Source organism: Salvelinus alpinus, chromosome 2 (assembly GCF_045679555.1).
Source record: "Salvelinus alpinus chromosome 2, SLU_Salpinus.1, whole genome shotgun sequence".
NCBI classification, from domain to species: Eukaryota; Metazoa; Chordata; class Actinopteri; order Salmoniformes; family Salmonidae; genus Salvelinus; species Salvelinus alpinus.
In genome coordinates this window covers 41,802,646-41,821,706 of record NC_092087.1, presented here as the reverse complement: position 1 = coordinate 41,821,706, position 19,061 = coordinate 41,802,646, and the positions used below count along the sequence as shown (strand labels likewise).

Genomic DNA, 19,061 nt, shown 5'->3' with positions numbered 1-19,061 from the left:
TCGTAATGTGACATGTACATGGTATAATTCATCTCATGACACCATATTCAAAAAATATGATATCTACCAAGGAAAGAGGGGGGAATCTAAAACAGCATTTACAACATACATGTATGTTTTTATTTTCCATTCAGACAACAGGTAGTGCACATACAGTACCTTCAGAAAGTATTCACAGCCCTTTACTTTATCCACATTGTTGTTTTACAGCCTGGATTTAAAATGGATACAATAGCGATGTGTCACTGGCCTAGATACAATACCTCATATGTCAAAGTGGAATTAGGTTTTTCGATTTTTTTTGAAATTACAAATTAAAAGGCTGAATGAAGTATCTTGAGTCAATAACTATTCAGCCCCTTTGTTATGGCAAGCCTAAATAAGTTCAGGAGTAAAAATGTGCTTAACAAGTCACACAAGTTGCATGGACTCACTGTGTGGAATAATAGTGTTTAACCATTTTTTCATGACTACCTCATCTCTGTCAAGCACTGAATTTCAAACAAATTAAAGACCAGGGAGGTTGCCTCTCAAAGGGCAGCTATTGGTAAATGGGTGTAAAAAAAAAAAAGAAGCAGACATTGAATATCCCTTTGAGCATGGTGAAGTTATTAATTACACTTTGGATGGTGTATCAATACAACCAGTCATTACAAAGACACAGGCATCCTTCCTAACTCAGTTGCCAGAGAGGAAGGAAACTACTCAGGGATTTCCCCATGAGGCCAATGGTGATTTTTTTTAAAGTTAGAGGCCTCCCAAGTGACACAGCGGTCTAAGGCACTGCATTGCAGTACTAGCGGTGTCACTACAGATCAGGGTTCGATACCAGGCTGTGTTGCAGCCGGCCGCGACCGGAAGACCCATGAGGCGGCACACAATTGGCCCAGCGTCGTCCAGGTTTGGGGAGGGTTTGGCCGGCCGGGATATCCTTGTCCCATCGTGCTGTAGTGACTCCTGTGGTGGGCCGGGCGCATGCACATTGACACGGTCGCCTGGTGTACGGTGTTTGTCAAGAAGCAGTGCGGCTTGGCGGGTCGTGTTTTTGAGGATGCATGGCTCTTGACCTTCGCCTCTCCCGAGTCCATACGGGAGTTCCAGCGATGGGACAAGACTAACAATTGGATATCACAAAATTGTCGAGAAAAAGGGGTAAAAAGTACACAAAAAAATAAAATAAATGTTAAGAGTTTAGGGCTGTGATGGGAGAAAACTGAGGATGGATCAACAACATCGTAGTTACTCCACAATATTAACCTAATTCAGAGTGAAAAGGAAGCTTGTACAGAATAAAAATATTCCAAAACATGCATCCTATTTTCAACAAGGCACTAAAGTAATACAGCAGAAAATGTGGCAAAGCAATTAACTTGTGTTGTGTTTAGGGCAAATCCCATACAACAGAGTACCTCTCCATATTTTCAAGCATAGTGGTGGCTGCATCATGTTATGGGAATGCTTGTTACTGTTAAGTGGTGAGGTTTTTTTTAGGATAAAAAAAATAATACATGGAATGGAGCTAAACACAGGCAAAATCCTAGAGGAAAACATGGTTCAGTCTGCTTCCCAACAGACACTGGGAGATTAATTCCCCTTTCAGCAGGACAAACACAAAACACGAGGCCAAATCTACACTGGAGTTGCTTACCAAGAAGACACTGAATATGGCCGAGTTACAGTTTTGACTTAAATCTACTTGAAAATCTATGGCAAGACCTTAACATGGTTGTCTATCAATGATCAACAACCAAATTGACAGTGTGTGCAAATATTATAGAATTACCCAGAAAGACTCACAGATGTAATCACTGCCAAAGTTGCTTCTACAAAGTATTGACTCAGGGGTGTGAATACTTATGGAAATTACATGTACTATATATACACAAAAGTATGTGGATTCAAATTAGTGGATTCAGCTATTTTAGCCACACCGGTTGTTGAAGTGTAAAATTCAACACAGCCATGCAATCTCCATAGACAAACATTGGCCTTACTGAACAGCTTAGTGACTTTCAACGTTGCACTGTCCAAGGATGCCACCTTTCCAACATCAGTTCATAAAATTTTCTTCTCTGCTAGATCTGCCCCGGTCAACTGTAAGTGCTGTTATTGTGAAGTGGAAACGTCTAGGAGCAACAACGGCTCAGCCGCGAAGTGATAGGCCACACAAGCTCACAGAATGGGACCACAGAGTGCTGAAGTGTGTAGCTCGTAATAATGGTCTGTGGAAAGGCGTTCTCTGGAGTGACGAATCACACTTTACCATCTGGTAGTCCAAGGAACGAATCTGGGTTTGGCGGATGACAGGAGAACACTACCTGCCCCAATGCATAGTGCCAACTGTATAGTTTGGTTGAGGAGGAATAATGGTCTGGGGCCGTTTTTTTAATAGTTCGGGCTAGGCCTCTTAGTTCCAGGGAAGGGAGATCGTAATGCTTCAGTATACAATGACATTCTAGACTATTCTGTGCTTCCAACTTCGTGGCAACAGTTTTGGAAGGCCCTTTCCAGTTTCAGCATGACAACGCCCTGGTGCACAAAGCGAGGTCCATACAGAAATGGTTTGTCGAGATCGGTGTGGAAGAACTTGACTGGCCTGCACAGAGCCCTGACCTCAACCCCATCAAACACCTTTGGGATGAATTGGAACGCTGACTGCGAGCCAGGCCTAATCGCCCAACATCAGTGCCCGACCTCACTAATGCTCTTGTGGCTGAATGGATGTAAATACCCACAGCAATGTTCCAACATCTAGTAGAAAGCCATCCCAGAAGTGTGGAGGATGTTATAGCAGCAAAGGGGGACCAACTCCATATTAATGCCCATGATTTTGGTATGAGATGTTTGACGAGCAGGTGTCAACATACTTTTGGTCACGTAGTGTATTTCATTTTCAATACATTTGAAAAAAATTCTAAAAACATGTTTTCAATTGTTCATTATGGGGTATTGTGTGTAGATGGGTGAGAGAAAAAAGCTATTTAAACCATTTTCAATTCAGGCTGTAAAACAAAATGTGGAATAAGTCAAGGGGTATGAATACATACTGAAGCCACTGTACATACACCCATAACTGTACATTTTACACATTATACATATTACATTACTATAAGGGACAAGCCTAAAGTAAGTAATGGTTCACATGAGATTCAAGAGCATTGGAGGAAATTCCCTTTAATCAATCACCAATATTGAATACTTGTTTAGATAAGTTAGTGGAACTCAACTCACCAACGCCCACTGTACTTAGAAATACTGTTTTTCAAAATAAAGAAATTACCTTTTTTTTTTTAAATCTCCAAACCATAGCTACATTAGGCAACCAAGTACAATATCAAAAAATAGTATTTGTTGACTGAACAATGATATCTACAAAGATTGTGGGTGGCAATCTCCAATGTGGCAGTCAAAACATGAATGGACATAAAAGCACATGGTTTACTTTACTTTTCAGCGTTAGGCCTATATTTCACTAAACCGCACTGCTGAAAAGTCTTCATTACCATCAATGGTAAAAAAATATGAGAAGATTCTTTAATTTGCAAGTGTTACATAACACATTTATACCTAATGATCCACTGTGAGACTTGTAGATCTATAAAACATAATATCTAACATTGAACATCCTTTAGATTAAAACACTGGAATTCATTGATGAATAATATATTTTTTTAAAGAACTAAATTGGGACTGTAAGAATGTGTATTTTAGCTTGATGGAGACAGCCCAATCGCTACGTTCACCATCAGGCTGGTTCACCATCCAGGCTGTGTGATTAGTCATAGTACAAAAAGTCATAGAGCATCAGAAATATGGAGGCAAACTGTAAACAGCAGCACCTCGTTTTACGTTCATAGTTTATCATTTGATCATACATGCTGTCCATCTAATAACGGAAAACACAAACCCAAACACACACTTAAAACCAAACTGACACCGGTTTATCAATAGATAGACTATGACGACAGCTCTTTAAGGCTTGTAACACAACATTAAAATAGAGGGTGGGGAGAGCGCAATACCGCAAAACATGCACTACTACACAAGCGTTGCAGTTAGTCATTAGTTATCCTGGTGTGTAGAAAACAACTCAGACAGTCTTTGTTTCTCATTTAGCAGAAGCACTTCTCGTTCACACAAGACGATGCAAGCCACACCACATCAGCCCGTATTGCTGTGGTTCCACCAGAAAAATAGCCAGGTGAAGGAAATTCCAACAATCTGGTGCAATTAAGAAATAGTAGCCTTGCCATCTCCTCTTTTTCATGAGTGAAAAAAATTATCTAGGCAACGCCACTCTCACATAGATACAAGGGTGAAATTGAGAGTTCCAACGGGAGACATTACAAGGTGAGATAGTAAACAGTAGGAACTAGGCTAATCTGTGAAAAATGACTATGGAAAAGCCAGCAATTCAGAGGACACAGAAATGCCCATTTAACCCCTGTATACGAACACAAAAACATGTCAAATCGAACAACAAGGGCAAGGGATTACATGGCTGAAATTTGCATGTCAATGTAAAACATCGGACTCATCTTAGAAGTCCAGCGAAAAGCTCTTTCAAAATTGGCAGTATTCAACCTTACTCCTTGAGAAGCGACTGTCCGTATCAAACTGAAATTCGTATCAAAGATTCTTACATGACTGGCCTGAGACGTGTTCTTTGCCCGTTGTCTGTTTTAACATGAAAAGTCATGAAAACTTGGATGCAACACTTAACACGGACATGGAGACTGAAAAAAATCAGCTTAATGAAAAAGCGTCTTTTTTTTTGGAGTGTGTGTTGAGGACAACAGACGCAACTAGACTATACTAGATCCCACTGAGGTCACAGAAGGTTGCTGTGGTGGTCCCACAGGTTCGGCAGTATTACATGCAATGAGAACCATAAGTCAGAGTTACAGTCCCTACTCCAAAAACGAATGTGTCCAGTTCTCAACACACAATAATTGTACAGCTTATCACATTAAATTAACACATTATCATTTATATTACAGTTAGCTGCTGAGATTAATGCCATGCGATCGACAACCACTGATTGGGTGGTGGAATAGTACTTTTACACTGTCAACCGCTTTTTAGACTAGGTTGTATTAAAACCTAAATGTACTTATCACCTGTTCCTCATCAAAATAACCAAGTCGTACCGACTCATAAGAGCTTTCTCTTCAGGTTTCAATGAAGACGGCTGAGAATGGAAAGAAAAAAATATTGGTAAAATACTGTACTTGCGTCACATGAATCCAGCAGCTACATTTTATACATATAACGCCATTGCACAATGCTAAGCATCATCATACCAAGGTTAGCTGCAGTCGTAAATTGACACACAACAGAACATTTTGACCGTAAGTTTAAGTCAACACAGACCGCACTGTTGGGGTGCAAGGGATGCTGGCTTTACACGACAGCACACTAAACTGGATTCCAGTTCCTTGTCAATTTCATTATGCATAAATTGAGTGTGGAAACCCCGTTTTTCAAGGGATAACCACTGACAGACCAGGCTCCTCTCACTCTAAAAACTCTGGTTGAGTAGGTGACTACTGCCATCTTTAGTTGAGGATGATGTATTAAAATGTCAGACTATAGACTCATAAAACCAAGATGGCACCTTGCCTTCTAATATGGAGACAACTTTAAATGTGACATGAGATGATTATGACTCTGCTTATATTTAGATTTAACTCCTGTAATTAATTAAAGAAATGTATACACATCCAGCAAAATTAAATAGACTGCAACCTTCCTTTAAAATGTGTAAATATTCAGGAATACTCAGTGTGCGTTGAGCTCAATTCCATTTCAATTAGTTGTTATTGAGTGATAAATACATACTGAACTGGCATTGAACTCAACCTAGGTCAGAGACAGAACTGTGCAACTGTAAAAGTGCCTCTGAGAAGGAAGGAAAGAGAGAAGGCAGTGAAGGTAGAGGAAAAGGGAGAAAGAGCTGGGGAGGATTGTGAGTGAGGCCTCTACCAGTCTGCATTGTCCCAGGTTTCCTCAGCAGGTTTGGCGGGGGCGGCTGCGGGGCTTTTCTTGCCCTTGGCCTCTCCACCAGCAGCGTTGTCCCAGTTGTTGTCCCAGGCCTCCCAGCTGTCTCCAGTGCTGTGTTTGTTGTTGGATGCCGCCTTCGAGCCCCAGTTGTCCCAGCTGTCGGAGCTCTTCTTCTCAGCGGCAGAGTTATCGACGTTGGTCCAACTGTCGCTGCTTGGGGACTTCTTGGGCTTGGAGGAGCTGGTGCTGCCAAAGGACGTCCAGAAGTCCTGCGCAGGGGCCTGGCCTAGTTCTGGGCCTGAGGAGGTGAACTGGTAACCTTCAGTGGCGTCCATGTTCTGATAGCTCTCTTCTTCTGACCTGTGGGAGAGGGTTCGTCACAAAGAGGGGAGACGGTTATCTCAGAAATAAAGACCCTCAACTGACACATCACTATGCCAAATTCCAGATTAATTTAATCATTTTGATTTACCCGTCCTCTGGCTTTCCAGCAAAGAAGTCAGTCATGTCTTTCCAGCCTTTTGCACCAGCATCCTGAACCTGAGAAGAGGGAACACATGTCAAACAAAATTGAGAAAACATCAATAGACATGAAATGTTGATAAAAAGTCTACAACACTCACCAAAACAAGTTTACAAATCATGTTTATCAGATTCACAATAGTTAATTGACCAAAGTAAAGGTTGTATTAGGTTGTACAAGTTAATATAAGTACAATTCAATCTACACAGTACTCACCACCAGAAAAACAATAGCAGCAAGAGAAAAGGGAGATAAAAATTGCATGAATATCTTCAAAATGTACATCAACACACCCAAACCAGTCTCCTTTTCAGAGTAAGCAGTGCGATGACTACACCAACGTATTTTGCCTTGCTAAACTTAGGCTAATTCCTAATGAATGCATAGCTTCACACGACCCTTACTCAGGAGACTGGTTGTAGGTTTGCAGTGTGGCAGAGCCTTCTCCTACCTTGGATGCCAGCCCAGCAATGCCGACGGACATTTCATCTAGCAACTTGCCATCTTTTACCTGGACAAGCCAAATCACCGTTAATGGAAATGGAGACAACTCACAGCATCAAGAGGTGGGTGTGTAAATCAGGACATCACTACACAGACTAGCTCAGGCAGTGTTTCTGATTGTGAACAGTTGCACATTTTATTGTGCGCAAAGTGATTAGTCTTAGATTTTATTTTACTAAGAGGACAATAATGTGGTGATTAGCCTACTTATGAGACAGTAGGTGATTTCTGTTAGTCTCAGTCAAGATAGATTTGAAAACACCCATTTTAAGAAGCTATGTTGAATTTTTCTACATCAAGCAATTAGCTATTACACATGCACAGTGCACACTATAGTCAGTCACTAGAGCAGACACATTCCAAAGGAGACAATGCAAATCAAATGTAAAGCTGGTTTTATGAAGCATATTAGCCTATTAACTAACTTTAAACAGTTACCTTTTCGTGGGTAGGTTTGATAACGTTCTCATTTAATGTCTGTCCTAACTCTGTGGCCTAGTCGGGAGTGACAGGGAGAAGATGTGTGAATTAAACAGAACAGTTCGACATTCACGACATTGCAAGACACTGACTTAATTTCTGAGTAGCAGGCAGCTGAGGCAGGCGAGGGAACTGTCATTCCATTCACTAGGACATTAAACAAGCACAGTCAGCACAGCGAGGGCTGACCCTCAATGGGAACTGAGCAATGGAACGGTCATGCAGGGATATATAACCCTATGGTTGGTGAGTACAAAATAAGTGGTCATCATGTTTATTATTATGCCAAGATTTCTTTCTTTGTAAATGACAGGAATGTTCACACTCCTTGAATGGTTTCTCAACCATTGTCTTAAGGAGCCACTAAAGTGAAAGTGATCAAGAACTTCATATTAATTAATAATTTTAAACTACTACAACCCTTGACATTAAGATTATCCATCAGCTGCAAAATATATGTTTTTCTGTCTGCAGCCAAGAAAAGCTCAATGTAACACTACTGGTTAGGCGAACTGTACTTATCCACCATTTTGCAGTGGTGGGTCTGGTCATTTTCACATACATTTTCAGACAGGACTCCGATGACCAGCCGACAAGCTTAGGGTGGGAATGAATACATTCATGAAAACAATGAGTAAAATGGGAGATGCAGGTATATGGACAAAGAGCATGCATTTGTTAATGATTTTACCGGCTCTGGGGGCGGCTTATAGCCCCTTAACTACGTCCAGAGAAAGCAAGGAAGTTAAAGAAGCGACAAACAGTTTAAACTACAGTAATGTTCACAGAATAAGGTCAGTTATTTGTCCAGTTCATTTATGAGCAAAAATAAAAAGGGAAACCTTTGGAAGAAAATCTATGTTCCATGAGCTCTGAAGGCTAAACATTTGCACTGCTGTTTCTGCTGCAGAGGGAATCACATACAGTGGTGCATCCATAGAATTACGTTATATCTGGAATAATTATTTTTCTGTGGGTACATCATATGGAATTAGGAGGTTGAACCTCTTAACCAATACATGAAAATGTCTTACTCAAATAAATGACCCTAGCTTGGTATTTCCTGAGAGAGGGGGCTAGAACTATTTATCTTTAGCAGATCATCATGACTATCCACACTGACTATATGCCCATCCACGGGTCTCTACCCCCTCAGACAACTGCTAAAATTATTATTGGATTAGATTTATTACTCCATTACGCTGCCGTCCATTGATTATTGATCGCGATTACCATTAGTATTTACCTATTTGTCCTGCTACTGATCGCTATTACTCTTGTTTACATGTACAGTATATTTTACCATTAGTATATTACCATAAGTATTTATACTGAGTATACAAATTGCTCCTTCAATTACAGACTGACCAGGTGAAAGCTATGATCCTTTGTTTGATGTCACTTGTTAAATCCACTTCAAATCAGTGTAGCTAGATGAAGGGGAGGAAACAGGTTACAGAGTCTTGAGACATGGATTGTGTATGTGTGCCATTCAGAGGGCAAGACAAAATATTTAAGTGACTTTGAACGGGGTATGGCAGTTGGTGCCAGGCGCACCGGTTTGTGACAAGAACTGCAACGCTGCTGGGGTTTTTCACGCTCAACCGTTTCCCGTGTGTATCAAGAATGGTCCACCACCCAAAGGACATCCAGGCAACTTGACAACTGTGCGAAGCATTGAAGTCAGTATGGGCCAGCATACCTGTGGAACGCTTTCGACGTTCAACTCAATATTAGGAAGGTGTACCTAATGTTTTGTAAACTCAGTGTGTGTGCATTTAATTTAATTTATATATATATATATATATATATATATCTGCTACCAGTCACTTTTCAGCCCTGTTTACATGTACAGTACCAGTCAAAAGTTGACACGCCTACTCATTCCAGGGTTCTTTATTTTTACTATTTTCTTCATTGTAGAAGACATCAAAACCATGAAACAGCACATATGAAATCATGTAGTAACCCCCCCAAAAAAGTATTAAAATCAAAATATATTTTATATTTGAGATTCTTCAAAAGTAGCCACCCTTTGCCTTGATGACAGCTTTGTATATTCTTGGCATTCTCTCAACCAGCTTCATGAGGTATTCACCTGGAATGCAGGAAAGAACAGCTTAAATAAGCAAAGAGAAACGACAGTCCATCATAACTTTAAAGACATCAAGGTCAGTCAATGCGTACTTTCAGTCGCAAAAACGTGCAGTCGCAAAAACCATCAAGCACTATGATGAAACTGGCTCTCATGAGGATCGCCACAGGAAAGAAAGACCCCGAGTTATCCTCTGCGGCAGAGGTAAGTTCATTAGAGAGTTACCAGCCTCAGAAATTGCAGCCCAAATAAATGCTTCAGAGTTCAAGTAACAGGCTCATCTCAACATCAACTGTTCAGAGGAGACTGTGTGAATCAGGCCTTCATGGTCAAATTGCTGCAAAGAAACCACTACTAAAGGACACCAATAAGAAGAAGTGACTTGCTTGGGCCAAGAAACACGATCAATGAACATTAGACCGGTGGAAATCTAAATCTGAAGTCTAAATTTTACACTTTTGCTCCCAACCGCCATGTCTTTGTGAGACGCAGCGTAGGTGAACGGATGACCTCCGCATGTGTGGTTCCCACCGTGAAGCATGGAGGTGGTGGTGTGATGGTACTTTGCTGGTGACCCTGTCAGTGGTATATTTAGAATTCAAGGAACACTTAACCAGCAAGGCGACCACAGCATTCTGCAGCAATACCCAATCCCATCTGGTTTGCGCTAATGTCGGACTATTTGTTTTTCAACAGGACAATGACCCAACACTCCTCCAGGCTGTGTAAGGCCTACTTGACCAAAAAGGAGAGTGATGAAGTTCTGCATCAGATGACCTGGCCTCCACAATCCCCCGACCTCAACCCAATTGCGATGGTTTGGGATGAGTTGGACCGCAGAGTGAAGAAAAAGCAGCCAAAAAGTGCTGAACTCCTTCAAGACTGTTGGAAAAGCATTCTAGGTGAAGCTGGTTGAGAGAATGCCAAGAGTGTGCAAAGCTGTCATCAAGGCAAAGGGTGGCTACTTTGAAGAACCTAAAATATATTTTGATTTGTTTAACACTTTGGGTTACTACATGATTCCATGTGTTATTTCATAGTTTTGATGTCTTCACTATAACTCTACAATTTAGAAAATAGTAAGAATAAAAGAAAAACCCTTGAATGAGTACGTGTCCAAACTTTTAACTGGTACTGTTTATCATACTAAATCAAATTACATTTTATTTGTCACATGCGCTGAATACAACAGGTGTAGACCTTACTGTGAAATGCTTACTTACAAGCCCTTAAATCAATAATGCAGTTCAAGAAAGTTTATTTATTTATGCATAAACCCACCTCAACCACTCCAGTAAACCTGCACATTGAATAAAGGTACTGGCACTGACCTAAACATACTCTTGCATTCTCGTGTTTTTTTAACTCTCATCGTAGTTATTATTATTATCACTGCATTGTTGGAAAGAGCTCTGAAGGTAAGAATTTCCCTGTACTGCTTTACACTTATTGTATCCTGTGCATGTGGCGAATAAACTTTGAAACATATTTATTACTTGTGTCATGCGAGCATGAGCATAATAATGGTTTGTTTTTCATCAAAAAGGGATTCACACAATCACATCTTTATCAACTTTGTTAAATGGCATCTCAGACCTGTAAGGTTAAGAGTTTGTATCTACACATTCATATAAAATGTCTAATCTAATACACGTTTTTAGAGCAGTACAGTAAGTTGCAAAATGATGCTAGTAAAAAAAAACTTTACGATATCTTAATAGTAACTAAAAGTTTAAAAACTTGATGGTGCTAATCAATCGGGTACTAATTAACTGTTTAATAAAATAAAGTCATACCTTTAGAGTTGCTGAGGTTGCAAGTTTTGCAGTCTGTTCCAGTGAAAAGACGGAAAAAAAGCTATTAATAAACAGTGAAATTAAGTTCTGTGACAGGATAACAGCTTTCCTTGGAGATACTTACATTATCTTTGGCGACTGCTGCAATTTTGCTTGCTCCGATTGTGAAATTGCTCCAGCCCTATCAAACAAAACATACAATTCACACACAATTCACCACGGCAGATATCTTAAACTCTGCGTCCCAAATAGACACACGAGTCACCAATGACAGATACCTTAAACTCCATGTCTGTGTCCCAAATATAGGGAATATGGTGCCATTTGGGAACCCCCCTTTACTTCAGGGCCATGCAGATTCCCAGATGCTGTGCCATATTACTGCCGTACCGAGTAAATGGAAGATAGAGCGTTGTTCAGGACATCATCCTCCTTCTTCTCTGGGGTCGGTGTATTCCCAAAGCCAACATAGCGGTTCTCCTGATTCCCACTATAACCGCCACCACTACAGGGGAAATGATATGTTTGCATAAATTATAAGTCTTCATAAAAGGTGAGCAAAAACCTATATAATAAATTACATTTAGGAAGTGCTTTTATGTAACGTGACTTACAATCATGCATACGCATATGGGTGGTCCCAGCGGGAAAGAAAAATAAATGACAAATATGGATGAAATTGATCTTAAAGTAAAAGTACAAATGTGTACTTTGTGGTATCTTACTTTTGGATTAAGACCCTGTGCTATACATTGGTTGAGCATTTACAGATAAAGTCTTGAAAGTTGTTAGTTAAAATTATGGTTAAGAATATATATAAAGAGAAAAATCAGATTCAAGTTATCTTTAAACAATAGTAAAACGTGCTCTGTGGCATCTTACTTTTAGTTTAGACTGTGCTTTCTGGGTACAATATGTTAACAGCGCATTCGCAAAGAATTCAGAATCCTTGACTTTTTCCACATTTTGTTACGTTACAGCCTTATTCTAAAAAGGATTACATAGTTTCCCCCCCTCACCAACCTATACACAATACCCCATAATGACAAAGCAAAAACAGGTTTTTAAAGTGTTTAGCAAATTTATTACAAAAAAAAACTGAAATATGACATTTACACAAGTATTCAGACCCTTAACTAAGTACTTTGTTGAAGCACCGTTTGCAGCAATTACAGCCTCGAGTCTTCTTGGGTATTGACGATAAAAGCTTGGCACTAAACTATCCTTCCAGACTCATATTAAACATCGCCAATCCAAAATTAAATCTAGAATCGGCTTCCTATTTTGCAACAAAGCCTCCTTCACTCACGCCGCCAAACATACCCTCGTAAAACTGACTATCCTACCGATCCTCGACGATGTAATTTACAAAAAAGCTTCCAATACTCTACTCAGCAAACTGGATGCAGTCTACCACAGTGCCATCCGTTTTGTCACCAAAGCCCCTTATACCACCAACCACTGTGACCTGTATGCTCTAGTCGGCTGGCCCTCGCTACATATTCGTCGCCAGACCCACTGGCTCCAGGTCATCTATGCTAGGTAAAGCTCCGCCTTATCTCAGCTGACTGGTCACGATAACAACACCCACCCGTAGCACGCGCTCCAGCAGGTATATCTCACTGGTCATCCCCAAAACCAACACCTACTTTGGCCTCCTTTCCTTCCAGTTCTCTGCTGCCAAAGACTGGAACGAATTGCAAAAATCGCTGAAGCTGGAGACTTATATTTCCCTCACTAACTTTAAACAACAGCTATCTGAGCAGCTAACCGATCGCTGCAGCTGTACATAGCCCATCTGTAAATAGCCCACCCAATCTACCTACCTCAACCCTATATTGTTTTTATTTACTTTTCTGCTCTTTTGCACACCAGTATTTCTACTTGCACATCACCATCTGCTCATCTATCACTCCAGTGCTAATTTGCTAAATTGTAATTACTTCACTACTATGGCCTATTTATTGCCTTACCTCCTCACACCATTTGCACACACTGTATATAGACTTTATTTTTTTCTATTGTGTTATTGACTGTATGCTTGTTTATTCCATGTGTAACTCTGTTGTTTGTGTCGCACTGCTTTGCTTTATCTTGGCCAAGTCGCAGGTGTAAATGAGAACTTGTTCTCAACAACTTAACTGGTTAAATAAAGGTGAAACAACAAAAAAATAAACATGTATTTATGGAGTTTCTCCCATTCTTCTCTGCAGATCCTCTCAAGCTCTATCAGGTTGGATGGGGAGTGTTGCTGCACAGCTATTTTCAAGTCTCTCCAGAGATGTTCGATCGGGTTCAAGTCCAGGCTCTGGCTGGGCCACTCAAGAACATTCAGAGACTTGTCCAGAAGCCACTCCTGGATTGTCTTGGCTGACTTCGCCCCAGTCCTGAGTGGATCTCTCTGTACTTTGCTCTGTTCATCTTTCCCTTGATCCTGACTAGTCTCCCAGTCCCTGCCGCTGAAAAACATCCCCACAGCATGATGTTGCCACCAACATGCTTCACCGTAGGGATGGTATTGTCCAGGTGATGAGCGGTGCCTGGTTTCCTCCAGACGAGACGCTTGGCATTCAGGCCAAAGAGTTCAATCTTGATTTCCTCAGACCAGAGTCCTTTAGGTTCATTTAAGCAAATTCCAAGCAGGCTGTCATGTGCCTTTTACTGAGGAGTGGCTTCTGTCTGGCCACTCTACCACAAAAGCCTGATTGGTGGAGTGCTGCAGAGATGGTTGTCCTTCTGGAAGGTTCTCCCATCCCCACAGAGGAACTCTGGAGCTCTGTCGGGGTGACCATCGGGTTCTTGGTCACCACCCTGACGAAGGCCCTTCTCCCCCGATTGCTCAGTTTGGCCGGGCGGCCAGCTCCAGGAAGAGTCTTGGTGGATTCAAATTTATCCATTTAAGAATGATGGAGGCCACTGTGTTCTTGGGGACCTTCAATCCTGGAGAATTATTGTAAAAAAATGTTGTACCCTTCCCCAGGGGACAGGATTGTGCCTCGACACAATCCTGTCTAGGAGCTCTAGGGACAATTCCTTCGACCTCACTGCTTTTACTCTGACATGCACTGTCAACTATGGGACCTTGTATAGACAGGTGTTTTATTTTTTATTTATTTCACCTTTATTTAAATAGGCTATAGTGGTGAAATAATTACAATTTAGCAGTTAAACACTGGAGTGATAGATGTGCAGAAGATGAATGTGCAAGTAGAGATATTGGGGTGCAAAGGAGCAAAAAAATAAAATAACAATATGGGGATGAGCAGCGGTTGGTTGAAGAGCATGCATTTAGTTTTACTTGCATTTAAGAGCAGTTGGAGGCCACGGAATGAGTGTTGTATGGCATTGAAGCTCGTCTGGAGGTTAGTTAACAGTGTCCAAAGAAGAGCCAGAAGTATAGAAAATGGTGTCGTCTGCGTAGAGGTGGATCAGAGAATCAGCAGCAGCATGAGCAACATCATTGATGTATAGAGAAAAGAGTCGGTCCGAGAATTGAACCCTGTGGCACCCCCATAGAGACTGCCAGAGGTCCGGACAACAGACCACCGAATTTGACACACTGAACTCTATCAGAGAAGTAGTTGGTGAACCAAGCGAGGCAGTCATTTGAGAAACCAAGGCTGTTGAGTCTGCAGATAAGAATGCGGTGATTGACAGAGTCGAAAGCCTTGGCCAGGTCGATGAATACGGCTGCACAGTATTGTCTTTTATCGATGGCGGTTATGATGTTGTTTAGGACCTTGAGTGTGGCTGAGGTGCACCCATGACCAGCTCTGAAACCAGATTGCATCGCGGAAAAGGTACGGTGGGATTCGAAATGGTCAGTGATCTGTTTGTTAACTTGGATTTCGAAGACCTTAGAAAGGCAGGGTAGGATAGATATAGGTCTGTAACAGTTTGGGTCAGGGTGTCTCCCCCTCTGAAGAGGGGGATGACCGTGGCAGCTTTCCAATCTTTGGGGATCTCAGACGATACAAAAGAGGTTGAACAGGCTAGTAATAGGGGTTGCAACAATTACAGCGGATAATTTTAGAAAGAGAGGGTCCAGATTGTCTATCCCAGATGATTTGTAGGGGTCCAGATTTTGCAACTCTTTCCGAACATCAGCTATCTGAATTTGGGCGAAGGAGAAATCGGGGAGGCTTGGGCAAGTTGCTGTGGGGGGTGCAGGGCATTGACCAGGGGTAGGGGTAGCCAGATGGAAAGCATGGCCAGCCGTAGAAAAATGCTTATTGAAATTCTCAATTATCGTGGATTTATCGGTGGTGACAGTGTTTCCTAGCCTCGGTGCAGTGGGAGGAGGTGCTCTTATTCTCCATGGACTTCAGTGTCCCAGAACTTTTTGGAGTTTGTGCTACAGGATGCAAATTTCTGTTTGAAAAAGCTAGCCTTTGCTTTCCTAACTGCCTGTGTATAATGGTTCCTAACTTCCCTGAAAAGTTGCATATCGCAGAGGCTATTCGATGCGAATGCAGAACGCCAAATATGTTTTTGTGCTGGTGTCAAGGGCAGTCAGGTCTGGAGTGAACCAAGGGCTATATCTGTCCCTGGTTCTACATTTTTGAATGGGGCATGCTTATTTAAGATGGCGAGGAAAGCGCTTAAAGAATAACCAGGCATCCCTTCCCCAGGGGACAGGATTGTGTCCAATCAATTGAATTTACCACAGTTGGACTCCAATCAAGTTGTACAAACATCTCAAGGATGATCAATGGAAACAGGATGAACCTAAGCTCAATTTCAGGTCTCATAGCAAAGGGTTTGAATACTTAGGTAAATAGGCAACAAAAAAATATATATATATATATTGTGTGTAGATTGATGAACATTTTTTATTTAATTAATTTTAGAATAAGTCTAACGTAACAAAATGTGGAAAAAATCAAGGGGTCTGAATACTTTCCGAATGCACTGTATACACATAAAACATTAAGGACATCTGCTCTTTCCATGACAGACTGACACCTATGATCCCTTATTGATGTCACTTGTTAAATCCACTTCAATCAGTGTAAATGAAGGGGAGGAGTGAGGTTAAAGAAGGATTTTCAAGCCTTGAGACAGACTATGTGTGCCATTCAGAGGGTGAATGGGCAACAAAAGATTTAAGTGCCTTTGAATGGGGTATGGTACTAGGTGCCAGGCGCACCAGTTTGTATCAAGAACTGCAAAGATGCCTGTTTTTTCACGCTCAACCATTTCCCGTGTGTATCAAGAATGGTCCACCACCCAAAGGGCATCCAGCCAACTTGACACTGTGGGAAGCAATGGAGTCAACATGAGCCAGCATCCCAGTGGAATGCCTTGTGAAGTCCATGTCTGACAAATTGAGGCTGTTTTGAGAGAGAGAGGGGGGGGGGGGGGGGGGGCTGTACATCTGCTTCAGAGACAAGCATGGCATGGATACAATGGTCTCACCTCTGATAAGAGTTCACATCGTCACTCAACCAGTCCTCAAACACCTTGTCTGAAGGGTTTCCAGAGTTCTGACCAGGGCCCCCTGAGCTACATTGGAAAACCAACCACAGATTATTATGGGATGTGATAATATTGGAAATGGGTACTTTGAAAATATTCAAGTAATTGAATACTTTAGCTATATGAAATAACACTCTTTTCACCCTTACCGATGAGACGACGAAAGTCCGGTCTTAGCCTGAGGCGGAGTCCAGTCCTTGGCAGAGGAAGTTTCAATAGACCACTCTTTCCCCTCTGCAATGGTTGCAACCTGTCAATAGAATAAAGAGGCATGCATTTCAGTGAGTGAGACCATTATAGATGTACTGTTTGATATTAGCATTGGAAATTCAGAAATGTTGATTTGGAGTGTCCCCGGCAACTTTATTATGTACATGACCATTAAATGAATGACTCAAAAGGGAGGCTTCCTTACCTTGTCTCTGAAAAGTGCAGCAGGTCTGCTGTTATATTTGTCCTGCATGGTCCAGGTGGCATCGTAATCATCTTGGAGTTCCAGAAACATTCGAAACTTTCCGTTCCCTCCCGCCTTCATCTTCTCCAGCTCAATGTCCTTCCACTTGTCCATGGTAACAGAGCGCACAAAGCTACAGTACAGAGATCACATTAGAGGTTAAATACTTCCAAACCGACTTGACAGGAAATGTTACTATATTTAACTAGGCATGGGATCTTATATATAAGAAGACATTTGGATGACTAGGTGGGTATGGTGGGTTAAAGAATATAAGTGGTAATCATCATCTTAGAAGGGCATGGTTGAAGGCTTGAACAATGACTTATTCAGGATAAGAGATTCAACAGTAGAGGGTTGACATTCATGCACAGACGAGCCTCTGCAGGCAAGCATAAATACCAGCACAATCAGGAAAATCGTCCTTTTGTAACATGGAAGTTACTCACCTAAGGTGCACTCCCAAGCCTCTGTGTTTGCCAGAACATTCCAGACAAATCCAGATCCCATAGGTCACACTCACCCACTGAGGGTTGAAGCCCCCACACTCAAAGCAAAGCTGAGAAAAGAGGGGAAAATGTTGGCTCGCTATTTGATGTCGATATTGAAAACATGGATGTGGACACTATCACATTGAATATCTCAACAGAGATTGTTCACCCACAAGGTCCTAACGTCAGTTCAGCCTTGGCCCTTTGGGCAATCAAGTCGTGACTAAGTCAGCTACAACGTTACTGGTCAAACAGCAAACTAACGTTAACTAGCTACTCACGTTGTTTTCCTCCTGGGTTCTCACTTCCTTCAAAACTCTTCTGGTCCTTGGGCTTGCCATTTTGACTGACACTGAAGAGAGTAATTATTAGCAATCTTACACATAAATCACGTCCTAGCTGCTTATGTTATCACCAACCAAGCCGGCATCAAAGCAATAACGTGTATAGCTTAGCTAACTACCAAGCGGCTAACGTAGGACGCCAATGACAGACTTTGAAAGCCATACCTTGTTAAATAAACAATATTCGAAAATACGAACTGACTGCAACTAGAAAGCTGAATGTCATTCAATAGTCTATACTATGTATGATAGTGTATCTGATCTAACAGTTACTGTAGCTAACTGATGTTAACTACGACTATGCTACTGCTAGCTCGTAGTCTCTTACCAGGCTGGGTATTGTAGAAACTAAAGAACGCGGTGTTTAAAGCGTCTCTCGTGCTTAGCTAGTTCGATATGGCTTTTTGCTAAATACGTGGAGTTAATTGACACCCATTGCGAAGAGCTATGCTAGCGGATGGCAAACACTGGTGGCCATGTTGACAACTAGCCAGTGGCAGATTTGCCTACGTTGGCATTGCAATGCATTATGGGTATTTTTATATATTTTTTTTTTATATGAAGGACTGTGACACCGACATACAAACACTGTTATGTTGAGCATTATTCCAATTGCCTGAGTAATTGTACCTATTAAAATGCAGGATGCATACATAGCTAGCTACAATATTAGTCTATTGAAGATAAATGTCACTTACAGAGCCAAAATGTTAGCGTCATGAGGCTTTCATCACTGCAATAGTAATGGCATATTTTTGTAGGCACTCAGCCATGGTTTGCTGGACAATGCCTATGGGAAAATCAATGTCGTTTCTGGAGAGTTTTGGGATAAAATCCGAAAATAAGGCCTGTGGTAAACACAGGCTTAGGAGATATCATACGTTTAGATTCAT

General features: G+C 41.4%; 1 protein-coding gene across 8 annotated transcripts; it reads right to left on the bottom strand.

Moving 5' to 3' along the window:
- Nucleotides 1-92: 92 nt before the first annotated feature.
- LOC139561917 (ADP-ribosylation factor GTPase-activating protein 1-like) lies at nt 93-18,679 on the bottom strand. Of its 8 annotated transcripts, XM_071379346.1 has the most exons (14): nt 18,497-18,679; nt 18,106-18,176; nt 17,783-17,892; nt 17,295-17,466; nt 17,029-17,129; nt 16,820-16,906; nt 11,792-11,906; nt 11,526-11,582; nt 11,402-11,434; nt 8,202-8,231; nt 7,469-7,525; nt 6,978-7,037; nt 6,476-6,543; nt 93-6,363 (listed from the first exon to the last, which is right to left on the bottom strand). In XM_071379346.1, exons 2-14 carry the CDS (start codon nt 18,163-18,165, stop codon nt 5,982-5,984), a joined length of 1,332 nt encoding a protein of 443 aa, XP_071235447.1. In that variant the 5' UTR covers nt 18,166-18,176; nt 18,497-18,679; the 3' UTR covers nt 93-5,981. The 8 variants fall into 8 exon arrangements, with proteins under 8 accessions (XP_071235447.1, XP_071235465.1, XP_071235456.1 ...); XM_071379364.1 differs by lacking the exon at nt 6,978-7,037 and having other exon boundaries at nt 6,476-6,537; XM_071379355.1 differs by lacking the exon at nt 8,202-8,231.
- Nucleotides 18,680-19,061: the final 382 nt, after the last annotated feature.

Coding starts and splice junctions, on each gene's coding strand:
- LOC139561917 (XM_071379346.1), bottom strand. CDS start 18,165: ATGGCAAGCCCAAGGACCAGAAGAGTTTTGAAGGAAGTGAGAACCCAG. Junction 17,130..17,294: donor CTGCACTTTTCAGAGACAAG/GTAAGGAAGCCT, acceptor TTCTATTGACAG/GTTGCAACCATTGCAGAGGG. Junction 11,583..11,791: donor CTCTATCTTCCATTTACTCG/GTACGGCAGTAA, acceptor TTTGTTTGATAG/GGCTGGAGCAATTTCACAAT.